At 37.2% G+C, this 27,870-nt stretch overlaps 3 protein-coding genes across 3 annotated transcripts; all 3 read left to right on the top strand.

Moving 5' to 3' along the window:
- Positions 1-5,354: 5,354 nt before the first annotated feature.
- LOC148295858 (uncharacterized) lies at positions 5,355-6,023 on the top strand. Its single transcript, XM_088250619.1, has one exon. It carries the CDS (start codon positions 5,355-5,357, stop codon positions 6,021-6,023), a length of 669 nt encoding a protein of 222 aa, XP_088106745.1.
- Positions 6,024-16,138: 10,115 nt separating this feature from the next.
- Positions 16,139-22,881, top strand: LOC110750505 (alpha/beta-Hydrolases superfamily protein). The gene is made up of 5 exons (XM_021950845.2): positions 16,139-16,736; positions 20,664-20,700; positions 21,329-21,565; positions 21,647-21,694; positions 22,264-22,881. The coding sequence occupies exons 1-5, from the start codon at positions 16,396-16,398 to the stop codon at positions 22,660-22,662; spliced, it is 1,062 nt and encodes a 353-aa protein (XP_021806537.1). The 5' UTR covers positions 16,139-16,395; the 3' UTR covers positions 22,663-22,881.
- Positions 22,882-23,273: 392 nt separating this feature from the next.
- LOC110750504 (LEAF RUST 10 DISEASE-RESISTANCE LOCUS RECEPTOR-LIKE PROTEIN KINASE-like 2.1) lies at positions 23,274-26,788 on the top strand. Its single transcript, XM_021950844.2, has 3 exons — positions 23,274-24,123; positions 25,137-25,160; positions 25,531-26,788. Exons 1-3 carry the CDS (start codon positions 23,346-23,348, stop codon positions 26,643-26,645), a joined length of 1,917 nt encoding a protein of 638 aa, XP_021806536.2. The 5' UTR covers positions 23,274-23,345; the 3' UTR covers positions 26,646-26,788.
- Positions 26,789-27,870: the final 1,082 nt, after the last annotated feature.

Genomic DNA, 27,870 nt, shown 5'->3' with positions numbered 1-27,870 from the left:
AAATCAACTTCTTAAAAATGTTTTAAAACCAACACAATGGGCTACTTTCCCTCTTGTGCTTACCCACATTTGGGCCTAAGAAATGGGCTTGAGTCCCGAGTCTTCCAATACTTCAATGTTGGGATTAGTTACTAGTTCTAATTTGATACAAATTTATATTTTTTGGGAATTGGTTGGAATGTGTTCTTATCTATTAATAGGTTTTTGGTTCACACGACCTAGTGCGGCGAATGCTTGTCAAAAAGCGTTTGTAACTAATCGTGTCGGGGATTTCGGTTTATTATTAGGAATTTTGGGTTTTTATTGGATAACGGGTAGTTTTGAATTTCGGGATTTGTTTGAGATATTTAATAACTTGGTTTATAATAATGAGGTTAATTTTTTATTTGTTACCTTATGCGCCTTCCTATTATTTGCCGGCGCAGTTGCAAAATCCGCCCAATTTCCCCTTCATGTATGGTTACCTGATGCCATGGAAGGGCCTACCCCCATTTCGGCTCTTATACATGCCGCTACTATGGTAGCAGCAGGGATTTTTCTTGTAGCTCGGCTTCTTCCTCTTTTCATAGTTATACCTTACATAATAAATCTAATAGCTTTGACAGGTATAATAACATTACTTTTAGGAGCCACTTTAGCTCTTGCTCAAAAAGATATTAAGAAAAGCTTAGCTTATTCTACAATGTCTCAATTGGGTTATATGATGTTAGCTCTAGGTATGGGGTCTTATCGAGTTGCTTTATTTCATTTGATTACTCATGCCTATTCGAAAGCATTGTTGTTCTTAGGATCTGGATCAATTATTCATTCGATGGAAACTATTGTTGGATATTCTCCAGATAAAAGTCAGAATATGGTTCTTATGGGCGGTTTAAGAAAACATGTACCAATTACAAAAACCGCTTTTTTATTAGGTACACTTTCTCTTTGTGGTATTCCACCTCTTGCTTGTTTTTGGTCCAAAGATGAAATTCTTAATGATAGTTGGTTGTATTCACCGATTTTTGCAATAATAGCTTGTTCCACGGCAGGATTAACTGCATTTTATATGTTTCGTATCTATTTACTTACTTTTGAAGGACATTTAAATGTTTATTTTCAAAATTACAGCGGCAAAAAAAATAGCTCGTTCTATTCAATGTCTCTCTGGGGTAAAGAAGGAAAAAAAATTATTAAAACAAGCTTTCGTTTATTAGATTTTTTAACTACGAAAAACAATGAAAAAACTTATTTTTTAAACACGTATTGGATTAATAATAATGGAAATGTAAGAAGTATGGTACATCCGTTTATTAGTATTGCTCGTTTTGGCCCGGAACTTCCATTTCTTGGTCCATCAATGGGCCTCATGACAATTTATTACCATCCATACCACAACTCATTCAAGCAAGCCCCGGGCATTTGAGTGGCTTGGGCCCACTTAAGCTTGTGGTGCGATTGGGTGTGAAATAATAATTTCCCGCTTAGCATAGCATGTCGCTTGGCATGGCATGTCATTTGACATGCTTTTAATTATGACGCTTGATAGGATAATTGGCATGGATTTGCATCTTTATAATTTTAATCTCAATTTCTAGCATGACAGATTTTTATTTGGCATGGCATGCAGGGTGTGGCTTGTGCATGGCAGACTTTCGTGTACTCCAAATCGGGTCTTTTTCCAATAATATATCGTTTTGGGCTATGAATTTATTCGGGCCCAACCATAGATTTTTTGGGCCTCAACACTGTGTATCTATTAGGTTCTAATTAACGAGAGAATGGGTAATTAGAACTCTTATTAATTGATTGTGAATTAAAACTCCCTTTTAATGTTCTCTATAAGTGAGGATCATCATTGTTAACTCTTAGGGCTTTCACAAGCCATGAGTCACATATAGCAGTATGTCATGACTACCTAAGCAAAGTAGAATAGAAAAAATCTATTCAGTTGGAATTACAATGCAATACAGCCACTCTCTACTTAAATACTCTCAATCACATTATTAAGGTATGGATAATTCATGTCAAGCCCATGTTGTGATTCTCTCACTTTCATATGATTTGTATTAGCATATTTTTTTTTTGGATCAAATAGAAACTTCGTTAGATAGACTTCAACGGTACAATCAAAAACATCAATAAGACATCGAAAATACCAATCCCAAGAGGGCAATAAACTAACATGCTAAAAGCAAAACTAACGTGGACAAAAGCCTAACTAAAACTACTAGCCACATAATCACAATTAGCCATAAGCCCAAACAAAGCCCACAAACCCAACATAACCAAAACCATAAATCAACCCATGAGCCTAAACGAACCCTACCACCACCACCTGAAGAAGTGCCGTTGCGGCCACACCCATCACCGCATCCGTAACAGATATGGGGAAAATATAATTTCCAGCAATCTACCTGCGCATAAGAGCGAACAAATAAATGAAAACAACAACTTTGCCAAAGAAGAATTAGTTGATTGCTGCAACCTCCATCAAAGACTAAGTAGAATTAAATTTAAAGGACATGAGCGGCGTTAGGGAGTGGGTTTTGGGAGTAGGATTTGATTGAAAACATAGACTGAAATGGGTGATGGGGAACTTCAATCTAACCATGGCTTAGAAGAAACCACCATAAGAGGCTTTTTATTCAAAACGCCCCAATGGACTTATTCACTAACCTAAAAGGAAAAGATGAGAAGAGAGGAGGGGGAGGAGGGCCAGTGATGCTTCTTCCTCTACTTCTTTTTTAAGTCATGCTTGACAATTTCATCAAAGTTTTCTTTAATCATATCTTAGAGCATTCTCCCTCTTTATTGAGGATATAGATTCCTTATTGTTCAATGCATCTATGAATCAATTGAGAGGGTCCCAAGAATACATAAGGCATATATGTGGTCAGTACATGTCTATATTGTACTATCAAAAAGACGCACGACGTATTCATAAGACAAATATGGTGCCTTAGGACTAAGGACTACTTTGCAATTTTGCAACCCAAAGTTTCTTGTTTGACATGTAAGTGAACCTTACATACAAGATCTCTTGATTGATTGTGTTTAGTGAAATCACTCTCCATTGAGCACCTACATACTTGTCTTAGTGTCTCTACACAAATAAGTTGAGACCAGTCATCCTCCCAATGAAGTAGACATTGTATGTACCGGTCTTTGCGGGTTATCAATGACTAGAAACTGTTTAGGATATGAGGGTTATAAGAGGAAGGTCTCCTGAATATTCTTTAGAATGTTTTCTCTTTATTTTATATTTCTTGGACTATTGTTTAAGCACTGTTGAGCAAAAATTGGACAAGTAATTTGTATGAACCTTCACCCAAAATAATTTCACTCTTGTCGATGACATAAATGAATTTTTATTATTTTAGCTACAATCTCTTGTTAAAAGATAACATCCTTTGATTTCAACATGAATAAAATGTAATTGGGGGTTTTGTGTTGTTGACCAGGTGTATGGTCTCCCCAGTTAGCTAGGGCCCTAACTCGGGTTGGGACAAGCTAAAGGATTTAACAAATCCTGGGCTGATGGATTCCCGCGAACTATATTAACATGGTGGTCCTTCTGAACCTCTGGAATAGCCTGCACACTCTAAACAACAAGAGAGACTATCAGAAGGGGGGAGGACTGATGTGGTACCAGCCAAATCCCATTCGATGCCTAAATTAGTAGCTGAACTGATAATACTCTAGGGAGAATGAATGGGAGGAGTTTCCTAAAGAATAGAGTTATTACCTTTGTCTCAATGTTAGTGAAGGGTATTTACAGGGGAGGAGTGGGACCATATCCCCTTAAATCTAGCCTAGAAGATACCTTCAGCCATTCCCTATGCTAGGATATAAGAGTGGCTGTAGGCGTCAATCACCATGCTGATTTTCGGGGACAAGCAATCGGGCGACACCTTGATTGGATTTGAAGTGCATTAAAAGCTTTCTTTCAGTCTTGTTCTGACACCCACGTGGTTTATCGTGTTCAAGAAAGCGATCTCTTCCAGATTCTCCAATCAACTTGATTAGCTCCTCATGTTCGACTGAGGAGGACTTTCGGGATGTTCTGCCTTGGTATACAGCTCGGGTGGTTATGACTGTGAGCAGATGCCGCCTAGGGTTTAGGGGTTAGGGAAAAAAAGGGAATCAAGAGGAAATTAGATACACCTCATCGACCCGATCATATCGCAGGCCCTGCCAGACCCAAGGTCGGCTGGGCGGTGTCTGCTCACAGTCATGATTACCTGAGCTGTATACCAAGGTAGAACATCCCAAATGTCTTCCTCAGTCAAACATGATGAGCTAATCAAATAGATTGGAGAATCTGGGGGAGATCGCTTTCCTGAACAAGTTAAACCACGTGGGTGTCAGAACAAGATTGAAATGGAGCATTTAATGCAATTCAAATCCAGTCCAAGTGTCGCCCAATTGCTGGTCCCCGAAAATCAGCATGGTGATTGACGCCTACAACCACTCTCATATCCCAGCATAGGGAGTGGCTAAAGGTCTCTTCTAGGCTTGATTTAAGGGGATATGGTCCCACTCCTCACCTATAAATACCCTTCACCAACATTGAGACAAAGGTAATAACTCCATTCTCCAAGAAACTCCTCCCATTCATTCTCCCTAGAGTATTATCAGTTCATCTCCTACTTTAGGCATTAGAGGGGATTTGGCTGGTACCATACCGACACTCCCTCCTTCTGATAGTCTCTATTGTTGTTTAAAGTGTGTAGGCTATTCTAGAGGTTCAGAAGGACCTCCCTGTCAAGATAATTCATCGGAATCCGTCAGCCCAGAGTTTGTTAAACCTGTTAGCTGGTCCCAACCCGAGTTAAGGCCCCAACTAACTTGGGAGATCATATTCCTAGTCAACATGTGTGTTTGTTTAAGTTTGCAACTGCACATAGGTTGGACCCCAGATTGCCTATGTATCCTTTTTGAGGGATCAAGCCACTCGTAGTTCTTCGGAGAATTTAATTGGACTTTTGAGGAGTGAATGACCCCTTGAAAGAATTTGTGGTGATATGAGTTGAGTATGGAATTTAGATGAATGTGGTTTTGTGGTTGCATATGGATTGAGTCTCTACGTATTTAGGGATAGAACATAGCTTTGAGTCTCTACGTATTCAGGGACAAAACGTAGCTTTGGCTAACCTGGGCTGTGGCTTTTAAAATCCCAGCCCAAAAAATAATTATAGCCCAGCCAACCATCCAATTGAATATCCTACCCTTCTTAGGATCCTTTGCTTGCACTGCCTTGCACATGGGGAATAAAAGGGAGAATAGGAAACAACACATAGGAGAAAAAAAAAAAAAGAGAGAAAAAAGAGTGCACACAGCCAATGGAAAAAAAAAGAAAGAAAAGTACAAAAATGGAGCTTGATGAGTTGAGAAACAATGGTTGGGATGACTTTATACAGAGTGTACGATCATTTTGCGAAAAACATGAAATTAGTATGCCTGATATGGGTGCTCGTAATACAATGGGCACTGGGCATTCTTGTCAACAAAAAGATTGTATCACAGTGGAGCATTATTATCATATGGATGTATTTAATGAGGTAATAGAGGAGTTAAATACTAGATTTCTAGATGAAATTGTGGAACTCCTTTATCTTAGCTCATCATTGGATCCTCGTGATGCTTTCAAGCCATTTAACATTGATGATATATACACTCTTGTTGATAAATTTTATCCTCAAGATTTCACTACAACTGAGTTGCAGGCTTTAAATCAACAACTGGGATTTTATAAGATTGATATGGATCACAATCCAACCTTCAAGAATCTTGATTCCATTCCTATATTACGCGAGCGCTTAGTGGAAACAAGATTAGCACAAACCTACTACTTGATTGACAGATTGATTCGTTTGGTGCTAACTCTTCCTGTTTCTACAGCAACAACAGAACGAGCATTTTCTTGTAAGAGACTAATCAAAAATCGGCTTCAAAACAAGATAGGTGATGAATTTCTTGCTGATTGTATGTTACTTCACATTGAAAGAGAATTTGCTGATAATATAGATAAGAATCGATAATTAATGATTTTAATTCTATGAAGACTCGAAGGGTGCAACTTATATAGTGTCATTTGAGAGGTAAGGCTCATACTGTCCCCTCCCCGCCCGCCCCCCCCCCCCCCCCCCCCCTTTTCTTGAGCAGATGTATTATTAATTTTTTGTTATCAATGAAATTACATTGTACTATCAAGTTTTCTATCTACTTAGTATGTTCATATGTAAGGTAAATTTAGCCCAGTCAAGTTTGAAATCTTGAGTCCATCCCTGTATGAATATTGGCTGAATCAAATCGGACATAATTCAAATGTGAGGAATTTATTTGGAGTGAATTTGTTTGTTTCGCACTATTGAGAGATTTCGGACTTGGAAATCAACGAGGGTTTTAGTGTCAAAAAGAAAACAACAAGTGGTGTACTTTTGTATCAGTTATTTCTTAACTGACATATTGGAATTTTGGACTGACTAATTTTAATTTATACACGAACCAACTATTTGCTACCTGGTATTATTGACTTGAAATTGTTAATGGGTGCTTTGGAAAACCTATGAAGCCATGAGTCATAACCTGGGTTTTGTCACCTTCGATTTTTGCCAAAGGGCCAGACCATTTTGAGACTAGCAGAACCTGCTTTTACGTATGAGCATGAGCAAAATTGCACCAAGCCAGTTTTGTGTTTCTTTAAAAGAACACCCTATAGGGTATGCCATTGGAGCCTTGCTTGAGCGTGAACTATACTGGAGCATTCCCCATTCCTAATTGTGATTGTTTGTTTTTTTTTTTTCACTTGCTCTTCTCTTGTTTCTCTTTGTTTTTTGGTTATTTCTTTTTCTTTTTGGGTTTTCAGAAGGCTTGTTTATTGTCTGCTTTATAATTCTAGTAGTCCCATTGTTGTCTCTGCACTTATTGAATTCTCATGGAGATTTTGTTGGTGTAATTTTTATTGTGATGCTCGACCACAAACATCATGAACTGCAAAAATTACCAAAAACAATGTTCTTGAACAAAGTGGGGGCTGGCACCATCATTTTTTGTGTTCTTGAACAACATGCAAAGTTTTAGAGATCACCTGCATTTTTTTGAAAGAGACATAAATTATATACCTTTTTGTATAAAACTTTCTTTTCCCTGATCAAGTCTCCCTATGCAAATCTCCCCTACTCATTCTCGCTTATGCTGTGTCCTCTCTGTTCTTGACAGAACCTTCTTTTGATCTTTCTTTGTTTTTGCGCGCTCTTCTGTTCTTCACCTATTATTTCTCTGAAAATTAGGCAACCCTTGGGTTCTTCTTCTCCTTTTGCTTCTGCCTCCACCCCATTAAGCCTTCGGTTCATACCTTTTTATAGGCAAAAAGGTGAGTAACAATTGACGTTCCTTTACTGAGTGTGCCACTGTTTTTATGAATGGAGTAGTGGGAGATAACCAGTTAAAGAACACAATCTCATCCCACCATTTTTCCTTTTTTTTTTCTTTCTCTTTTTTTCTTTGTTTTCCTTTTGAAAGAGGGCTAAAGTGGGACATTTGACTCTAAACTTGCCTCCGTGAGGCAAATCACTCTTTTTTTTTTCTGAAAAAAAAAATTTATTTACAAATTTTCTTTGTAAGAAATACGGTGCAACAAGCACATAATGAGACAATTGCTATTAAACAATAAATCAGATTGAAGGAAAACTTGGCTTATCTTATGATGTAGAGTATCCATATAAGTACGAAAATTATATATCAAACAAGCTAGTACTTCTTAGTATTCTTTATGCCATATAAGTACGAAAATTAGTTTACTGCAACTCATGTTGTTCTAACGTCCCCGTCCATACCATAGATTCGGAGCTTTTTGTTCTTTGCAAAGTTCTTGATTCTTCTACTACCTTCATGGGTTTGACCAAAAGAGTTCCAATGGCAACCTATTTTTATTTTATTTTTACATATACTCCCAATATCCCAATGACTAGCAATTAAGGTCCACAAAATTTGTAAAATAAATACATAACCATCCAATGGTCCAAAACATTCAAAACAAAACACCTAAAAATTGGAAAAAGAAAAAAAGCCATGTAATCCTTTTGATATTTATTTATACGATTGTAGACACTTATCTTTTTAAAATTTCATCTTATTGAATGAAATCATATCTTCTCCGATTCAAAAAAATTTACATCCATTTGTTTGGAAAAAATAAAAAATAAAAAAAACCTAACATGCAAAAACGTATTTCAAAATATTTAACAAAAAAAAAAAACACAAAAACTAATTAATACAAAAAAAATTGAATTTGCATATTAGAATTTACATTTTGATATGTTGCATTCCTTATGATTTGTCTCGTTTTCTTCTAGTTATCCAGAGCATTTCCCAAACTTAGGATGTTCATTGGAATGTCATGACCCTAATCCAATAAGCCACGCGGTTCACTGGAGTTTCCTCAATAGCCATATTACTTGGACACCTTCGGACTAAGAAGCAAAAATTTCCCAATCTCATGCGTTTTACAATCCACCCCCTTGGGGCTCAGCGTCCTCGCTGACACACTTCCAGTTGAAGTCTAGCTCTAATACCAAATTGCCACAGCCCACTCCCACTAGCAAGAAATTGGGTCTAGAAGAAATTGAAAAAAAAAGTAGAGGATGATGATTTGAATGGGGATTTGCAGAAAAATTTCCATTCTTATTTGAGAGTACCTAGGGAGGGAAGGATTTGGGCAAACCAACCCTCCTCCAAGAAGAATTGTGCTATGCCCCCTGATCCCTATAAAGTGAAAGAGCTGCCTGGTGATCTATAGGTTGTAGCACGTCCGGTCGTTAACTCCTCGTGCCATTTTCAGGCCCTCACGGTTTTGTTTCTGGGCTCAAGCTTATGTTATCTTACCCAAAACGCGTCTTACTAGGTGAGATGACAACTGCTCTTATAAGGCATTTCACCTTTCTGTCCCCAAACGATGTGGGATTGTTCACCGATCTTGCTTCCCAAGCTCACGGGTCTTGCGTTTTCCAACTTAATGACCAAGTGTTCTACTCATCCACCACAAAACTACACGCAAGGTGTGGATGAGGAAGTTTTGTGGAGGAAATTTGGTTTCGGATATTCCAACCCAAGAAACAATGATTCAAGAAAAGTTTGTTCTCGTCTGAGGAAACACAAAATGTTTCCTTTGCACAATGTTTGGCTGAGTGATTTACCCAATCTTGTTGATGAAAAACATGAATCATCCCACTAACGTAGTTGAGTTGGTCACTACTGCACTTTGAAGATGTTATTGCTAGTTTTTACTCATTTTTTTTCGGGTCTTTTATATTACCAACTGTTGATTGTTCTTTTCTTGATTGTTTTATATCTTCAATGTGTGTTGTTTGCTTCTCTGGTAATCTCTACCTTGATTCTTAAGGTGAGTTAGAGGGCTTAGATTTAACAACTTATTTGAACTTTCTCTAATGAATAAAAAATGGAGTGTAAGTGGATAAAATTGGAGTGGGAAAATCACCACTCTAAATTTTTATTACAAGGGGAGATTCCTTTAGGGGAGATTCCTTTCCTCAACTTACATTCCAAGTACACATGTCATATTCGACAATGCTACGATCCACCAACTTTCTTTACAAACTTATTGATATCAATACATGAATAATATGGTAATTCAAGCAATGGTGGACTCAAGAATTTTTATAGAAGTAGGTTAAATATATTTTTTATTTATAAAGGAGATATATTATAAGCCTTTTTTTTCTTTTGAAACAAAAATGTAAATAAAATTTTATAAATCAAACAAGGCCACATTACGAGCAAATATAACATAAAGAAGTACTAAATCAAACACATTGTTCAACTTCAAAAAAATATGTTCGATTGCAAAAAAATTTAAAGAGCTTACCTAGTGAAGTGGAACTCTTCTCTGTTTAAGTGTATCAAAATCTTTGATTATATACGCTAATTAATAATTCAAGTTGCAAAAATAAAATATATATATCAACAATCTCCAAATGTTGACACCCAAACCCTAAATCATAAAAACTTAACAATAACAATTAAAACTGGAAATTGAATATAAAAATTAGAGAAAAATTTACCAAGATTGAAGAACCCACTGAAGATAGGTTGGTACACTTTTTTAGAGGAGGAGAGCTATTTCCTCTAGGCTCTCAAGGTTCAAATATGGCGTTTTGGGTGGTTAGAAGAAATTTTTTTTATGTTTGCTCTCTGTGGGTGTGGCCCAATATCAATATGATTATAATAGCTCAAGTTGGTAGAGCCTTAGCGTGAGTTCTGTTTCTAATCAAATTTATATAGGTTCGGATTAATGTTTATTATTTCCTATATGCTTCAGGAGTGGGCTAATATTTATTGGAGTAGGAATAAAGCTTATAAAATTTAAACCGTGTTCAATACTTTATAAATCTTCCCCTAGACTGGAGCCCACTCCAGCCTGGGTTTAGGTCCACCCTTGAGTTCAAGTCATATGCCTGCTGCATCATCATTTTTTAATACCCGACTTTAAATTTAATTCTTTAGTTTAAAAAAAAAATGAAAGCGTAAACAATTTTGTATATTAATAAAAATAAAGAAAATCTCTTCCAACGCCTCCCTTTCTCCCCATGTCATGGTGGCATGGCCTCTCCCTTCCTCCTCAAATTCCCATGATTCCTAAAATCTTCCATAGTTTTTGTTCTCGGATTCTGATCCTTTACTAATCACTTGTATTTCATAACCTGGCTAAGCTCTTAACAAGATTCCATTTTGGAATGAACTTGAAGGCATCCTTAGGCTATGAAAAGTTTGAGGAATCAAAAAGGGGTGATTCACTATTATAGCCAATATGGAGGACCAAATTATAAAAAAATCTTATATGAAATGGATTTTAGAAACACACTCAAAGCCCATTTACAATATAACAAAGAGGCTTTTACCTTCTTATAAATTACAAAACTGCCATTAATTTCTTAAAACAAGGCGCCCAACCGCAAAACCTCATAAAAAAAACCCAAAACACTTAATAGGGCATTAAAGTAATTTTATAATCAAAATTAAATTAAATAAGGTCAGCTGTCATTTTTTGGGTTTGTTTATAGAAATTAAATGGTGTAGGGTTTATTTATATCATTAGTACTAAGAATGGGTATATGACTAAATATCTCATCAAAAAACGCATTGGCAGATTTACCGAAAACCACCACCTCTTCATAGGCTTAAGATTTTGGAAGGAATTTTTTTAATTATTATCAGCAGTGTCACAAGCGGCTTTAGGAAGTAGAGCCTCTTTCTCCATCCTTCATCCCAACTCATATTGCATTGGCATTGATAAGACATCGCTTTCAAATAAAACATATAAAGAAGGATTGAACCTAACCTAATTAGGTTAGGAAATTGCAGATTGGGGAGGGGATGGGCGTTTGAAAGATTTTATTTACTTATCATTTACAAATTTCTAATTTTATGTTTTTGGACTAAGGAATTAGGCTAAAACTTAAGTAATTACAAAGAGTAAATTGCCATAAACCCCCTCGAACTAAGACCCCAATCAAAATTAATTCTCCGAATTAAAAAGTTAGCCAATTTAACACCTGAATTAATTAAAATGGCCAATTTAGCCCTTGCCGTTAAGTTTTGTAAATTTCATCTAAATTTTATGATAACTAGAAGGTTGACCTTGTAATTTAACGTAAAAAATAATAAATAAATCAAACAAAAAGAAAATAGATAATAAATAATAAGAAAAATAGAATAACCAAAACTTGTCTCTGTCAAAGGTTGCGGCAGAATATGGATCTTCTCAATGGCGAACCCATGAATTTTATCAGGGGTAGGCTAATATTTTTCTTGACTTTGGGGACTCCAAGTAAAAAAAAAACATCTTTTAAAATATTTAAAAACTAAAAATTATCATATTTTTTATAAATAAAACAAACCCTTTCTCATTCTCTCTCCCCTTCTTGACCTTGAGAAGCAGAGAACTTCACCCTGATGTTTTGAGTGGAACCTCAAGCAGAGAAGCAACTTTTCTTTCAAATAGCATAAGAAAAAAAAAATCCCAAAAATTTAAAATTTAACAACCAAACCCTAAACACACACACACACACACACAGTGACCGTGAGAGTTGAGAGAGAGGGAGGGTCGGAAGAGGTAAAGTTGAGAGAGTCGGTGAGAGAAGGAGCGGTGAGACAAAGATAGAGGGGGACAAACAGTGATTCACACAAAGAGAGGAAGAGAATGAAGCAGAAGAGAAAATAAACTAAATACAAAGAAGAAGAAAAAAAATAGAGAAATAAAGTAGAGAGAAACAAAAAAAGAAAGAAAGGAGAAATGCAACACAAGAGAAAAGAAGTAGAAGAGAAAAAAGACAAAGAAGAGAAGGAGAGAAGGCAAAAGACGTAAACGCAGCAAAATTTGATTGGTTTATTAGATTAAAAGACAAAAAGCAACTCAAGAGACAACATGTGGCAAAGAGGGGTAGGCTAATATTTGTGGGAGTAGGGACAACTTTGTAAAATTTGCACCAAAGTGTAGTAACTTTAAATCTTGCACTAGGTTGGAGCCCACTCCAGCTCGTACGTGGATCTGCCCTTGGATCTTCCTATTATAAGCAGCTTTTGGAGAAGAAACAACTGTGGCTAACAACTATGGAAGAACATGCAAGAGTTCAGGGCTTGGGCTTTTCACGAGATCGGATAGGAACCAAATCTACCGCAAGATCGAAATCCTCCACAACGTCGACAACCCCAACATTGTCAAGTGCCACGACATGTTTGACCACAACGGTGAGATCCAGGTGTTGCTCGAGTTCATGGACGACGGCTCGTTGGAGGGCTAGATGAGAGAAAAAGACGAGGGGAGAGGGGAAGAGATAGGGAGAGAAAGTAAGTCACAAATTTTTTTTTTCATTTTTTTTCTATTTTCTAACTATTTTAGTTTTTATAACAATAATTTAAAAAATTAAATAGTCAGTCATGTGGATGACACGTTACTTTTTGGACTGAAAAATGGATGAAATTCAAAAACATTAACGATAAGGGCTAAATTGGCGATTTTAATTAATCTGTGGACTAAATTGGCTATTTTTTATTTATTTAAGGAGTTAATATTCGTTCGATGGTCAAACGGTATCCAAATGTTAATCCGAGCATACTGTTGTGTTCGGGACGACATGAGGTGTATTTTGGAACTCTATGAACCGCCACCAAGTGGCCTACTCGCCGCCACCTGCCATCGGCAACGATGGGTGTCTTGAGAGATTTTCCGAGGACAGAAATGTAACACCCAAAGTCTAATTTAAATATCCATTTAAAGTATTTAATTAATTTAAATATGAATTTACAATTTTGCCCTCGGGGTAGGGGTATTTTGGTCACTTTTTAATCCAGAAGGATTTTGGGAAAGTGATTGGTACTTTTGCGTAGATCGTACCGAGATGAGTCCATAGACACGCAATAGGCTTGAATCGAACTTGTAACGAAAGAATTACGATCAAAACAAGCTCAGTGGAAAAATCGTAATTTTTGTAAAAATGATTTTAAATATCAGAAATTTCCTCCTCTCTCTCTCTCTCTCTCTCTCTCTCTCTCTCCCCGCGAGCAGGCCCCTCCCCCTTTGATTTTTCTGCACAGTCGGTGGCTTCCCCAAGCCACCGCCGCCACGTCTGGCTGCCATTTGGGGCGGCACCAGTCCCAAAAGGATCGCCGTGAGTTCCTCTTCCAGTCCTGCCCCAGCCTAGCCGCCACTGCCGTCGGATTTGGCCAGATTTTGCAGATTTACAGCCGGTTTTTGACATGTTTTTCTTAAGCTCGTTCGGGTGATTCTGACGGCCAAATTTTGCGAACTTGGTATGTTTTCTAAAGTTCTAGCTGCTGGTTGTGGTATTAGGAGAAATTTTTGCGTTTTGGTAGTTAAACAAGCGATGGAAGTTTTGGCCGGTTTCGGACTTCGATTCCGGCCACTTTCGTCAACTTTTTGGGGTAGTTCCAACAACAAAAGTTGCTCCACTCTATGTGGTGATCGTGCAAGTATAAGTCTGGATCGGCGATTTGGAGTTTTTCCAATCGTCGGAATTTCATTTGGGCACCCACGCGTTGCCGGCCAGTGGGGTGGCTCGTGGGCCACTTTTTGGCCGGTCCTTGAGTCCTAAAATAGTCATCATGTCATCCCGAGCATGACGGTATGCTTGAATATGAATTTGGTTATCGTTTGATCGTCGATTGGATATCGCATATTAGGCATTATCCAGGTTTGACATGTTTGAGCCGTTGGATCGACTGCAATTTAATATATGTTGATGTTGGCATCCCTAGGATCGTGTAGGAATTCACGGATTGTAAATTGAAGCCCCGGATGTTCCGATTCAATAACTCAAAGTTTGCGTTAAACGATAACTGTCCGATCGTGCGATCGCGAGCGATCCGACAGTTCGATTCGGACCAAACTTGCAGGACGTGTATTCTAAACTTTGTTGAACCCATTGGAACTGTCGGATCGTAAATCAGAGGTTGTGGGCCCCGCGGCCCGGTTGACCAAGTTTGGGCAGTTTGACCCTCGGTTGACCGTGAGTCTTCTAAGGTAGTTCCATCATTCGAGAAGTGTTAGAACGATCCTATGAACGAAGCTTGACTGTTATGTGAATTATTTTGATTATGGTTGGACTCTGAGGTTATATTTTAATATTTTACAGTAGGCCTGGATGTTATTTCTAATATTTTAAGTTTATGCATTGTTAAGTGATAGAATCTCTAGGGGTTATTATTTATTTATTTATTTATTTACTTAATTATCTATTATTTATGTATGTATTTATTTATTTATTATTATTATTATTATTAAAGTATCGGACTGAGGGTTATTGGATGATTTAATATTTATGAGTTATTATGTAATCGCTTTTACTTTCTAAGGATATTACATTGTGTTTAGTTGTGAAGAGTTGGGAATGGGTTGTCAATCGAATTTCGACGTGAATAATAAATTAAATAAATAATCTAAGTGCAGGTCTATATTTTATATATATTTACTCAGTGGTTGAATATGATGAATTATGGATATTAGTTCTCAACAGTATGTGGTGTAAATTCAAAGGTAGTTGAGAACTGGTTTTCAGAAAGTTGAGAAAAGATTTGGAATATAGTTTTCAAACCCACCTCAGGAGTACACCCCAGCTGCCTTTGAAACAATTTTGTCATTTATGACAATGCCCCACGAGTTTCGGGGACGCCTGAACCGTGTGGAGCGTGGAGGGGCGTTCTCGGTCTAATTGCATGTTTCCCTAGTTCTGTGAGGAATGCAGCTCAGGTTGACTAAGTGTCCCCTGAGTCTTGCGAGGATTGCAGCTCGGGTTGACTTTGTGTCCTCGAAACCGTAAGCTAAAATGGGTATATTGAACGATCTGTAAAACCTTAAAATCGATCCAAGGTACCAGCATAAAACAGCTAGAGCACGTGGAAGGGATGAAGATTCATACCTGGATTAATGAAAACAGTCGCCGGAATCGCCGGAAATGGCGTTGGAAATCTGCCGAATTTTTCAATCGATACCATCGACTATTTCGATGGTTTCGAGCTACAAAAAGTACTGGATTGTGTAGAGGAGAGGGAGACAAAAATTTTGGGACCAATTTCGTTGGAGTTGGTCGTTAGACGGCGACGAAATCGCCACCTGAAACGGTGGTGTCGCACGGTGGAGAGAGAGGGTGTCGTGCGTAGAGAGAGAGAGAGAGAGAGAGAGAGAGAGAGAGAGTGAGAGAGAGCTGGAGTATTTAAAAATCTGACTTTGGAAAAATTACAATTGTGTCACTGCACTTCCGCAGACTACAACTCCTTCGTTTTAATTTCGAATTGAATGTGCTGCTTGTCTACAAACTCGTATCATCGAGCTCTATGTAACGGTGCCACTCAATTCCCCAAAATCCTTCCCAAACAAAAAGTGACTAAAGTGCTCCTACACCTAAGGGCAAAAATGTAATTTCACAATAAATAATTAATTGAACAGTCATTTTTGGGACGGGGTGTTACAATTAAAGTGAAACAGATTTTTGGTCAAAAAAAAGCAATCTCAAAAGGAGCCTAAACCCAATCGGCCATCAAAACCACCTCCGTAGGCCCCACTTTGCCCCCTTATCTTATCCAAAGTTTGATTATACCAAATTCAACGTCCTCCTGCTATACACAGTAGACATTCATATAAAATCGCCGTCACCAAAAAATGGAAAACAAAAACAAAAGCAATTCCAAACACTTCAAAATACGATGATGTGATTTCCTCGGCTAACTTTGACACGTTCTCTTCCTTGAATTCCCACGCGACACCGACTTCCATCTACACGCGCCACCGCTGGCCCACCGTCATTTTTTTTCTGTCGTAATCATATCTCTGTCGATTTACGACCGTCAGATCGATCCAGTGGTGTGTGGTTGGGGTCTATGAATTTTGGTTTCGCCTGTGATGAGAACGATAAGATGGGCGGAGTGACCTCTTCGATTGCAGCCAAGTTCGCGTTTTTCCCGCCGAATCCGCCATCGTACAGAGTCGTCGCCGACGAGTCGTGTGGAGGGGTACTGTACATTCCGGAGGTGCCCAGAAGGGACGACGTGGATGTGATCAAGCTCAGGACTCGCCGAGGGAATGAAATCGTGGCCGTACACGTCAAGCACCCCAAGGCCTCGGCTACTATGCTCTACTCCCATGGAAATGCTGCTGATTTGGGCCAGATGTTCGAGCTCTTTGTCGAATTGAGTGCTCGCCTTCGGGTTAATTTGATGGGGTAAGTAAGTGCTTTGTATTTTTTTTTTGTTGAGGTTTTTAATGGTGGATTTGGCTTCTGGCTTCTGGGATTTTGAATTTGAGTTCAAATTTGAATGCTTTCATTTGGTTTGGCAATAATTCTTGTGGATTGAAGTTTTTTGAGCATTGGGTGTTAGTTAATTTAGTTAATTTATAGGTGGTGTTGGAGGAACCTGTTATTCTGTATAAATGGAAACTTTTAGAGTTATTAATTGTGAAGATATATTAGGAAGCAAATTCATTAAGAAACTGGTTGTCTCAGTTGTTTCCTTATACAAATATTTCCCAGAAACGCGAAACTGCAAATCAACACCAAACTAAAGAAAATCAAGAAATTTACTAAACAAATGTATATATTTTCCTATACACGAAACAAAGACAGCTTAATTCTTAGTACACTGAAATCGTGCCAGCTAGTTGAAAGTCAATCCTATATACCATATCTTGCTTTCTAATTCCATGACATCTTTCAGTTTTCCGTAGATATTTTAGTATTTATAAAATGAGCAGAGCTTAATGTTTTCAATGACCATCAAACTCATGTTGCTTTTTGATTGATTCTTTGATTCTTTGCACATGTAAAAGTTACCTTTTTTTGTAAGAAAACTCTGTAAACATAATTGTAATGGTGGACTCAGAATCTTATCCCCAAGTCTAACACCTTATATCATAGTTATGTTTCTCTTTTGTGTGGAAAAGCTAGAATAGATGTTTTTGGCTGTTGTGTGCAGTCTGTACCATGCATGTGGCTGTACCATGCCTACCATTACAAATGGTGCAAACTCATGTGCGAGAGTAACATTTATTCCAAATTATGTGGTAGTGAATAGTGGTTATTAGAGGAGAGTTTATAAGTACTGTGCTATTGTGCATGCATGTCTACATGCAGTTTGCAAACAATGAAGGAAATTGTTGATGATGATGCACACTGTTTTTTATAAAATTTATCTGTCTAAACATCTGGAGCAAAAACAAAGAAGAATTTCATATTCACCAATAAAATGCTCAAATATCTGAATGGAAACATAATATCAATTTGTAATTTTGTATGCATGTGTTTTCATTACATGTTGACGTTGCATCTTTTGGGCTGTGGCATAGTATCTCTTTGTTTGCATCTCTGATTACATGTTTTTAGTTAACCATTGCCCATGTAGCATTTATTGCACATGATATCTGACTCCCTGTATGTCAATTCACTGCAATTAATTTCAACAGTCTGGCCAAGCAGTTGAGCTTCGTGATATTATATACATTGCTGTATAATAATGAACATATATTATTTCACCCTTTCTCTAATGTGGATGGCAAAGTACATTATAGTTGTGGATGTTTGCCATCCACCATTGGATCAAATGAAGGTAGTAGATTTAATAATCCACAACCTTGTAACTACCACCCAGGACCCAAAACAGTGACAAACCAAAAGAAACTAAACTTTATTGAAAGAAAGAAAACCACTGCGGTGAAGAAAAGTTTTCTCCACAACCCCATCACAGTAAAGGATGGTTGTAACTTATACATACTTTGTGCCAGCAGTTGGATTTAGTAAAAATCCTCTTCTCTTGATGGAGTAATTGATGAATCTTGTTTTTCAGATCTAGCTGTCTGTGAAAATTGGAAGCATCGTTATGCAGTTTAAAAGACCTTGGCTAGTTTTCTAGCTGAGGAAGCGGTTTGGAATTTCCAAATGTCAACTGAATTATGATTTTTTTTGCAAATTTGCAATAAATCCAGGATTGGTGGTTGGTCCTCACTTACTGATAACTCTGAATAGAAGTGTGGAGCCAGTTATGAAACTCATAAGTGGAACCCAAAATTTTGCATTAGTAACTTATAGATTGCTGTTAGAAATGCTGTCTATCTTCTAGCCTTTAAGAATCCTTTGTCTGCTGGGAGATGTTTATTAGTTGGTAGAGAAAAGTCAGAGATTATAGTACTATCATATCAGAAGAGTTCAGATATGGTGTACAGGTTTAAAATAGATGTAATAGGTAGACATAGTAGATATGTAATGAGTAGACACAGATTGTTATGAGGTTATGAAAATCTGTTATGATATCTTCTCTACTATAGGATCTTATTTTTGGATGTTGATGCCCTTGTATCCATCAAGGGCGAGGAACACCTGGCCAATCTCATTGAGGAATACGATATATCCTCCTTCCTCATCCTCATCTTCCAAACCTTCCTCATCTTACAGTTCTTCAGGCTCTAGTCCCAGGTTCCCCATGGCGTGGCCACACTAATGACTCCATCAAATCTCGTCTCTAGTTTTCCTAGCATGGGGGAAGAGAAAATTTACTCAGAGGGGTTGTGCTGCCATATTTTTTTATTTTATTTTAAACAAAAGATACTGTTTGGGCCTGGCTGGGTAAATACAGGTTGTAGATTAAAATCTGCACCCTTCATTTGATCAAATGGCAGATAGCAAAGATTGGCAACTTATCTGCACTTTGCCATCCATATTAGTGAAAGGCTCTACATTGTTTGAGACTGTCATTCCATATATCAATTGAATTGCATGCATGGATAAGTTTTGAGACAGATTTGGTAATAGAAAGATTGAGGTGTTTCTGGTGAGAGTTAGGTTTCTGTATGTGGTTTTCCAGCCACAATATGGAGGTCTGCATTAATTGTTTAGACTTAGCCACTGTCTTGGATAAATTAAAAAGATAGTAACTAATCATCTTAAGTGAAAGTTCATAAGAAATAGAGTAACTAATCTTACTGTTGATCGCTATCGATAAATTTGATCGGGTCACTGTTGATCTTACAGTCCTGTAGTTGAAATGGGAAGAGGAAGATATAGCTACATCGAGCTGATTTTTTCCTCAGTAACATGCACGCAATATGCACTGACAATCCCAAACGACTGAAACATGCAATATGCATTCTGTTGCTATGTAGTTCTCAAGTTGTGTATCTGGTTCAATTGGGTTTAGACTTTATTCAAAATTCAAATGCTAGCATGATGAAAAAGGTTCTTGTTGGGTTTCTTTTACTTCCACAGACACATCAAAATACAGATAGGAGGTTTCTGTTAAAAATGAAACAGGACTATGTTCAGCTCCATCTCTGAGATTTGAGGCCCGGTGCAGGGATAAATAATGAGTCCTTTTTAACACTCACACAAAGAAAACGCATAAGAAACTGAAGCAATCAACTGAAATTATGAAATCAAAATAGCTAGAGGGAGAAAGATTCAGAATTTTTACCTTTAACTTTTGGAAGATATCAACTCATATTGCTGAACAAACAGGTGATACAGTGTACATATCCACTAAACACTGGAGTTAATAGCAAATGACCAGACATGTAGAAGCTAAAGTGAAATTAGAAATAGAAGCCAAAGCGAAATTAAAAACAGAAACTAATGAAACATTTGATATCCAGAAGCTTGCAGTGGAAACTTGAAGCGCTGAAGAAGAGAGAGTTGCCTTTGATAGTGTAGCAGGCAAGTCCTTCTTCTATTGTCACAAAGATTAAAGATCTTCCAGTTTGACATCCAATCTGTGAAAGAACATTAAGAATATCAATCTTAGAATGACTCCATAATTTTATCAAACAGAGCAAACAGGACAAGATGTTCAATTTCCTATCAAACACATCATGTGCATGCAGTGGCATTGAGATTATAGAACTCAAATACAAGATTTCTTTCATAATTATAGCAACCAACAAGCATTCTCACAAACTTTTGATATATCCCCAAAGAACACTGAGCACATACTAGAGACTTCTGCTCACCTGGGGGCTCTTATTAATGTGGGGGACCCTGTGCAGTCATACTGGCGGCCCTGATTAATGTTTTTTTTAATTTATAGGAATACCTCTTTCTTGCACTAATTATAATATGTTTCTATTATTGGATTAAATTAATAGTGTTGTTAAATGGATTTTGCAGCTATGATTACTCTGGCTATGGACAGTCAACTGGAAAGGTGAGATGCCTAGGCCCAACGGTGCTGTCATAAGATGGCTAGCTTCTTATAATTAGTTATGGTTTGTCCAACTCCATATGGTGAAGTGCATAATATCAACTGTCCCTTTGTGTGTGCATTGTTTTTTCTTTTTGGTGAGGGAGTGATATCACTGTCTTTTTTTTTTTCTTGTTAAAAATTTTACGCCGCTCCTCAGGCTGTCAAAGAAATTACTATACTTTTATTTGGATGGGAACTTTTAATTGCAGATTGACATATAAAGGAATACTTTTGGGGGCATCTTTTCTTCTTAGTCACATACTGGGGAATTTTAAATTTTAAATTGAAAATTAAGGTTGGAGTTTCTTTAGCATGTCAAAATCATTGTGTTTGGTTGTTGATTTTCGAGGAGAAAAATGGACTGTTGCTCGATGCATCCGCATATTTTTTTGATACCTTTTTGCTATAGACAATATTACAAGGGATGCACAAAATGAGGATTTGATAACTCAATCATTGATGTCTATTGCTTGCCGGATTAATTTGTTTGAATTATTCAATACATCATTGGATAAATTTAATAGCTGTTAAGATTTTTGTTCTGTAACATGTGTGATAATGTAATAGTCACCCTTTCCTCTTGAAACAGGCAACTGAATGTAATACATATGCCGACATTGATGCAGCTTATAAATGCCTGAAGGAGAAATATGGGGTCAAAGATGAGCAACTAATATTATATGGTCAGTCTGTTGGTAGTGGCCCAACTGTTGATCTTGCATCACGTTTACCAACCTTGAGAGGTGTGGTGTTACACAGTCCTATTTTGTCTGGGCTGAGGGTGTTGTACCCTGTCAAGCGGACATACTGGTTTGATATTTACAAGGTAATTTCGTACCAGTGATTCTGCACTGCCTGCTTCTTTCATCCCGCAAATGGGCTTATATTGCTTTTTATGTTTTTCCAGAATATCGACAAAATGGCAATGGTGAACTGTCCTGTCCTGGTTATACATGTAAGTGTATCTCCTCTCCCTCAGTTTTCTGCACACGCACATCTGAAGGCAGATAGAGTTCGAAACATAACCACATGAATTTCTTTAGCTTGATTTAGAACTTCAGAGATATTGGCATCAAAGAACTCTTTAATTGAATTTCAACATATTACATAGTATGTGGACTACAACTATTGATCGAATAAGTTCATCACAGATGAAGTTCTTCCATTGAATTGTAAGGAATTTTAAGTGTCAAACCTGAGCCATGATCACATCCTAAGTTGAAACATACATCTGCTTATAACTTCAAAGTTTCAAATCAAACTGGGCATGGGTAAGAATTGATAAAAGCGTGATTCATGCAGCATCTATCCACGAGCGAGATATGTTAACTTAGTTTAGGAAAAAAAAACCTATTCAGGAGTGGTGTGAGGATTGCATTTTATGTGAGATTCTAATTATAATCACCTGGTTGGGATCAGGAGAGTGTAGCCACCTGGTCACATTTCCTTTCCATCTCCTCTCATACTAGAATTTGCCGCATGTTTTGTGGAAAGTAGTGATAAACTAAAATGTTACTTGTCCAGGGGACAGCAGATGAGGTTGTAGATTCGTCCCATGGGAAGCAACTTTGGGTGCTTTGCAAGGAAAAGTATGAACCTTTATGGCTTAGTGGAGGTGGACATTGCAATCTTGAGCTTTACCCAGAATTCATTAAACATCTAAAGAAATTTGTACATAGCCTTGGCAAGTCAAAATCAGCCACAAATGGTTCTAAAACAAGTACAGTAGATTCTGACATATGCAAACCATCCGAAACCGGCACTTCAGATTCATCCGAATTGGGTTCTGATCTTCCGGAAGTTTCTAGAAACAGCTTAGATAGTCGACTTGAGAAGTCTAAAAAGCCAAACAAGCCTGAAAAGTCTCGGATGAGCACTGACCGAGTTGACACCTTTAAGAGAAGAAAGGGTTTAGTGTGGTGATTTGTTCTTTACATGGAGAGCAGTTGAAATAAGTTATGTGCTGATATCCACTTATTTAATGATGTATCAACTCCAAATAGGATGTATTTGATTTGGGTGTGTCTTGTTCACATAAATTTTAATTTTAATTTGTATGTATATTCTGCAACTGTGGGAAATCCTGCTTTGTATTTCTTATGCAAAATCAGCCTCATCTAAACACCAGGTATCTTCACTTTCCGCGGTCCTTCCACTTTGGTATTTCTATTCGAAAAGAAATTGCCAAGTAACATAAAATAAAAAATAAAAAATTGTCGACATATTGGTTATGACCAAGTCAAGCTGGTTCATTAAAATAGTAGTTGCCCGTATCATTTCTGATCGTTAGTTGACTAAAAAATCTTAAAACCAGTTCGCTTTGATATCTCTAATGATATATGGGGACAGATTGTGTTCCAATAATCCTGTCTTAAATACTAATCTGTGACCAGGTTGCTTTGATCACAAGGAAAAGTCTTCTATCCATATTTTTATTAAAGTCAAAGGCCAACAATTGAAAACTTGGCACAACAAATTAAAAACAAATACTTGAGGAACTCCTTAATCACGACCTCTTTCCTAGATAGTTGCAAACCTGTGAATTCCCATTTCGTTCATTAACTTGACTTTCTCGTCTCTCACTCTGAACTCTCCTCTAAAAGAAGATGCAAATTCTTCTATTTCAATCTTCAAACCTCCTCCTTTTGATCATCTGTTTCTTCATTTCAATCAACATACAGTTTTGTCTATGTGGAGAAGATCCACAATATGCAAACTGCAGAAAAGCTATTAACTGTGGTGGCATCAAAGACATCGGGTACCCCTTCTGGGGAGTCAACAGAGCAAGTTACTGTGGTCAACTTGGGTTTGAAGTTCAATGCCTAGACAATGTCCCGGTGATCAACATGGTGAATACCAGCTTCCGAATACTCGAAATGAACCTAAAAAATCCTCGGACTGTTAAAGTTGCAAGGCAGGATTATTGGAACAAAATCTGTCCCCAGAGTACTTTAGTCAACACCAGCATCAACGTTTCTCTGTTTAATTATGCTTCTGGGCTTGCAAACCTGACCTTTTACTACGGATGCAATACAAGTACACCATCTACTAATTCACAGGTTTGCACAATAAACGGCAGTGATGTCAGTGTGGCCTTTCATCAAACAGGTGATGAGCATCCAGTTGCTAACTATACCTGCAAAACTGAGGTGCTTGTTCCAGTTTTTAAAACAGCTGCTCTGGCTCTTGAGAACAATCAAACAAGCATCGAAGATGCGGTGGATGAGGGTTTTGAATTGGGGTTGCAGATTGATAATGACCAATGCAACTATTGTGAGGGATCAGGAGGAACATGTGGGTATAATAATACAACTACAACTCATGGTGGATTTGTTTGTTTTTGCAAAGATCAGCCCTATGCAATCACATGTGCAGTAAAATCAGGTATGTGTGTATCTCTTGTTTGATTGGGAAGCTGCTGAAACTTTTAAATCATTTTAATACTAGAAATTTTTTTTCCTTGCTACTTAGGTCATTGTTTTAGCTCATACTTGTGAGAGAGCTTGAGGTTTAAACTTTGCATTTACAAATGGTGCATTTTGTTTAATTTAAATTATTTGAACAATCGGTTAGACTTGTTGCCACATCATCCAGCCTAATTTTTAAATTGAAATAGTGAAATTTAAAATTATTGAAATTGTAATAATTAAGATTAGACTAGTTGATGTGGCAACAAATCTAACCATTAGATTGTTGTAATGCTTTTTACCACCTTTAAAGATTGCTAATGCTGATGTATATAAGGGGCTTGTAGCTTAAGTGGTTAAGAGTAGTTATCCCTGCACCGAGGTTGACAATGCTTGAGTTCATTTTGATACTAAAAGAAAGCTCTATGAACAACATATTAAATCGAAAGCTTGACAATCCTATCAGGGTCTTATCTTATTCATCCATATGATATGCATTTATAACTGAATGATTAAAAATGTTAATACCAATTCTGTTGTACAAGTCAACATATGCTTTCAAATTAATATAGAAGACCAGATAAAACAATTAATAATTAAAGTCAAATGTCTGACCATCGATGGCATGCTACATCACCAACTAAACGAATTTTCCAACCATTTAATTATTTTAATTATTTCGATCCCCTCTTTGGTCCCTCTGTTTAGTTTATGAATTCTCTAGTCCTCGATCATTTATTTTGGTCTTCACATCACACCTTCCCTTTTATTTCTATGATTTCATCCCAATTGAAGAAATTCAAGTCCCTTTAGATTTGAGCTTATCAAACATAAGATTCATAGCTTCCATTCCAGATTTCTCACATGGTTGACTTTTAATTGATGCCAACTAATGGGTCGCATGCATAATAATACCATAGTTTGTAAGCAATGTTGTAACATATATATAGTCTCTCATCATTAATGATTATTTGTACCTATTTGTGGCAGATATTCAGCGCAAGGGGACAATAGGTATGACGAAAGCTTCAAGAAAAGGATATAATTCAAATACCCGGATATCGTCTATTATTCAAAATTTCATTCATAAATCATTCTTACGAAAAATTAGCCAAATAAACAATTATTGAGACATCTAAAGTCATAAACGAGCACAATGATAATCAAATGGTTAAATGATTTTCGATCCAAATGATTTTCTGCAAGAACAATATTTGGCTAATCTTTTGTTAAACATCTACAAATGAAGGTTTGAAAAATAACATAGACTTCAATTTTCTTGAAAAAGAAATACATATTTATATATATATAACATAGACTTCAAGTTTCTTCCTTTTGAAAATTAATGAACTGCCTAATTAACTTGCACACTGTTTGGATACAGCCTTTTGGACAGGTGTTGGTATAACCATCGGCGTCATTTGCATCATATTCATATCAAGGAAAAGAAAGTTCTTCTTGAAGAGGTACTTCAAAACGGAGCACAGGTATGAGCTTGATATCGAAAAAGTTATAAAGAATTATGGGTCGTTTACCCCAAAGCGGTACACTTATTCAGATGTAAAGAAACTCACAAACTCATTCAAAGATAAAATTGGCAAAGGAGGATATGGCACTGTATACAAAGGAACCCTACCTGATGGCCATCTTGTGGCAGTCAAAGTCCTAAACGAGCCAAAGGGTAATGGAGAAGACTTTATTAATGAAGTTGCAAGCATTAGTAGAACTTCCCATGTCAACATAGTCAAGCTTTCAGGATTCTGTTATGAGAGGCATAAAAGAGCTTTGATCTATGAGTTCATGCCTAATGGCTCCTTAGACAAATTCATACATAAGCAAGGATCTTCGAACACAAATTTTCCTCGTTTAGAATGGAAAATGTTATTCGAAATTTCAGTAGGCGTTGCGCGAGGGCTGGAATACTTGCATCGTGGTTGCAACACACGAATTTTGCATTTTGACATAAAGCCACAGAACATTCTTCTGGACAAAGACTTCTGCCCGAAAATCTCAGATTTCGGCCTTGCCAAATTATGCAAGACGGAGGAGAGTATTGTGTCCATGTTGGGAGCAAGAGGAACTGCAGGATACATGGCGCCAGAAGTATTTAGTCGAAACTTCGGAGGAATATCTCCGAAATCTGATGTTTACAGCTACGGGATGTTGGTTCTTGAAATGGTTGGAGCAAGAAAGAATTTGGATTACGGAGGGTCTCATACCAGTGAACTGTTTCCACATAATGTTTATAAAGATCTAGAGCTAGAGAAGGATGAAATTATCTTGGAGGGCATATCAGAAGGGGAAAAAGAAGTAGCAAGAAAGTTGATATTGATAAGTTTGTGGTGCATTCAAACAATTCCATCTGATCGGCCATCAATGAGCAAAGTAGTAGAGATGCTAGAAGGGCCCCTTCAGTCTTTGCAAATTGCACCCAAGCCTTTCTTATTTTCTAGTCCAATATCTGGTGCAGACTCATCCCAACCATCTGTGAGAAGCTAAGGAAGTTAGCTTTATTAGCACTTTCGTTTTTCTATTCGTTGGTTGGTTCTTTTTTCTTTTTCTATTGTATGTTGGTTACCCTTCACTGAGCAAAATAATTTAATGTATCAACAGTGTAAGCTAAGCATACAAGAAAAACAGAAGTATAAACCTTGGCCACTATGGAAAAATATTGATAGAATTTTTTTTAATTACAATAAGAAATATACCTTGTTTTAACAAGAAAAAAGTGATCCTTTCTTTTGTTAATCACCAGATTACAATCACATACAACCCAGCAAAGTTGGAGCACATACATACATATAACTAATCGGCTAGAATTAGGCCAGTCCTTCGACTTTACAAAGTTTGAGTATCCAGGACTTTGAATGGAAGGCTGCTGAAGTGGCAATGCCGCTTTATAGTGGCTCAATTGGCTGCATTCAGTCAGGCCCTTGCCTTGCTTCGCGAAAAGGTGTTGATCACCATCGCTAGCACAAGGGATTAGGGGACTTTTTAATAAGTGCAGATGTGATTTGAGACAGATTAGGAGTTCGAGGATTCCACTGGAGCATCTCAACAAGAAAGGTGTAGATTTGATGAACTTCCTGAAGAAATAACTGGAATCCTAGAGGCCGTTGGACGCCTCTCTCTTTCCTAAGTGTGACTCTTCAATTTTTGCACCTAGATAATCTGTATATCATTTGGATGACAAATGAAACAACAGAACATGCGTAGGAAAGAAAATTCAGATATTTATAATAGTTATCCTGATCTATAAATAATCCAAATATGAAACTAGGAGAATGAAAATGAATGAATTTTGCATATATATCACTACAAGGAAAAATATGATTAGCGACAAATTAATGAGCGACCAAATAATTTTTGGTCTCTGATGATGTAAATGGCGACCAAAATTTCCTATATGGTCGTCCAAACTTTGGTTGGATTTTTGCATATGCGGAACCTTGTGGATTATGTTCAGCGACGAGAAGTGGCAGATTATGCGATGAAACTTTTAGTCTCTAAAACGGATTTGGGCGACCAAATATTATTTTGGTCTCTAACCAGTGCTTTGGGATAAGAGCTAGGTGGCGCGAAATCTAAAATTATTTGGCGACCAAACTTTTGGTCACTTTGTTGGTTCATTTTTGTCGCCATTTTTATATTCCCGCCTAAAATTTGGCAATAACGAAGCAACCAAAAGGGTTGGTCGCTAAAGGTTTTTGCCGACAAATACTTT

Source organism: Prunus avium, chromosome 3 (assembly GCF_965620075.1).
Source record: "Prunus avium chromosome 3, drPruAviu1.hap1.1, whole genome shotgun sequence".
Classification (NCBI taxonomy): Eukaryota; Viridiplantae; Streptophyta; class Magnoliopsida; order Rosales; family Rosaceae; genus Prunus; species Prunus avium.
This window is presented reverse-complemented; position numbering and strand designations above follow the sequence as displayed.

Coding starts and splice junctions, on each gene's coding strand:
- LOC148295858 (XM_088250619.1), top strand. CDS start 5,355: ATGGAGCTTGATGAGTTGAGAAACAATGGTTGGGATGACTTTATACAG.
- LOC110750505 (XM_021950845.2), top strand. CDS start 16,396: ATGAATTTTGGTTTCGCCTGTGATGAGAACGATAAGATGGGCGGAGTG. Junction 21,566..21,646: donor ACTGGTTTGATATTTACAAG/GTAATTTCGTAC, acceptor ATGTTTTTCCAG/AATATCGACAAAATGGCAAT. Junction 21,695..22,263: donor GTCCTGTCCTGGTTATACAT/GTAAGTGTATCT, acceptor TTACTTGTCCAG/GGGACAGCAGATGAGGTTGT.
- LOC110750504 (XM_021950844.2), top strand. CDS start 23,346: ATGCAAATTCTTCTATTTCAATCTTCAAACCTCCTCCTTTTGATCATC. Junction 24,124..25,136: donor CACATGTGCAGTAAAATCAG/GTATGTGTGTAT, acceptor TATTTGTGGCAG/ATATTCAGCGCAAGGGGACA. Junction 25,161..25,530: donor TCAGCGCAAGGGGACAATAG/GTATGACGAAAG, acceptor GTTTGGATACAG/CCTTTTGGACAGGTGTTGGT.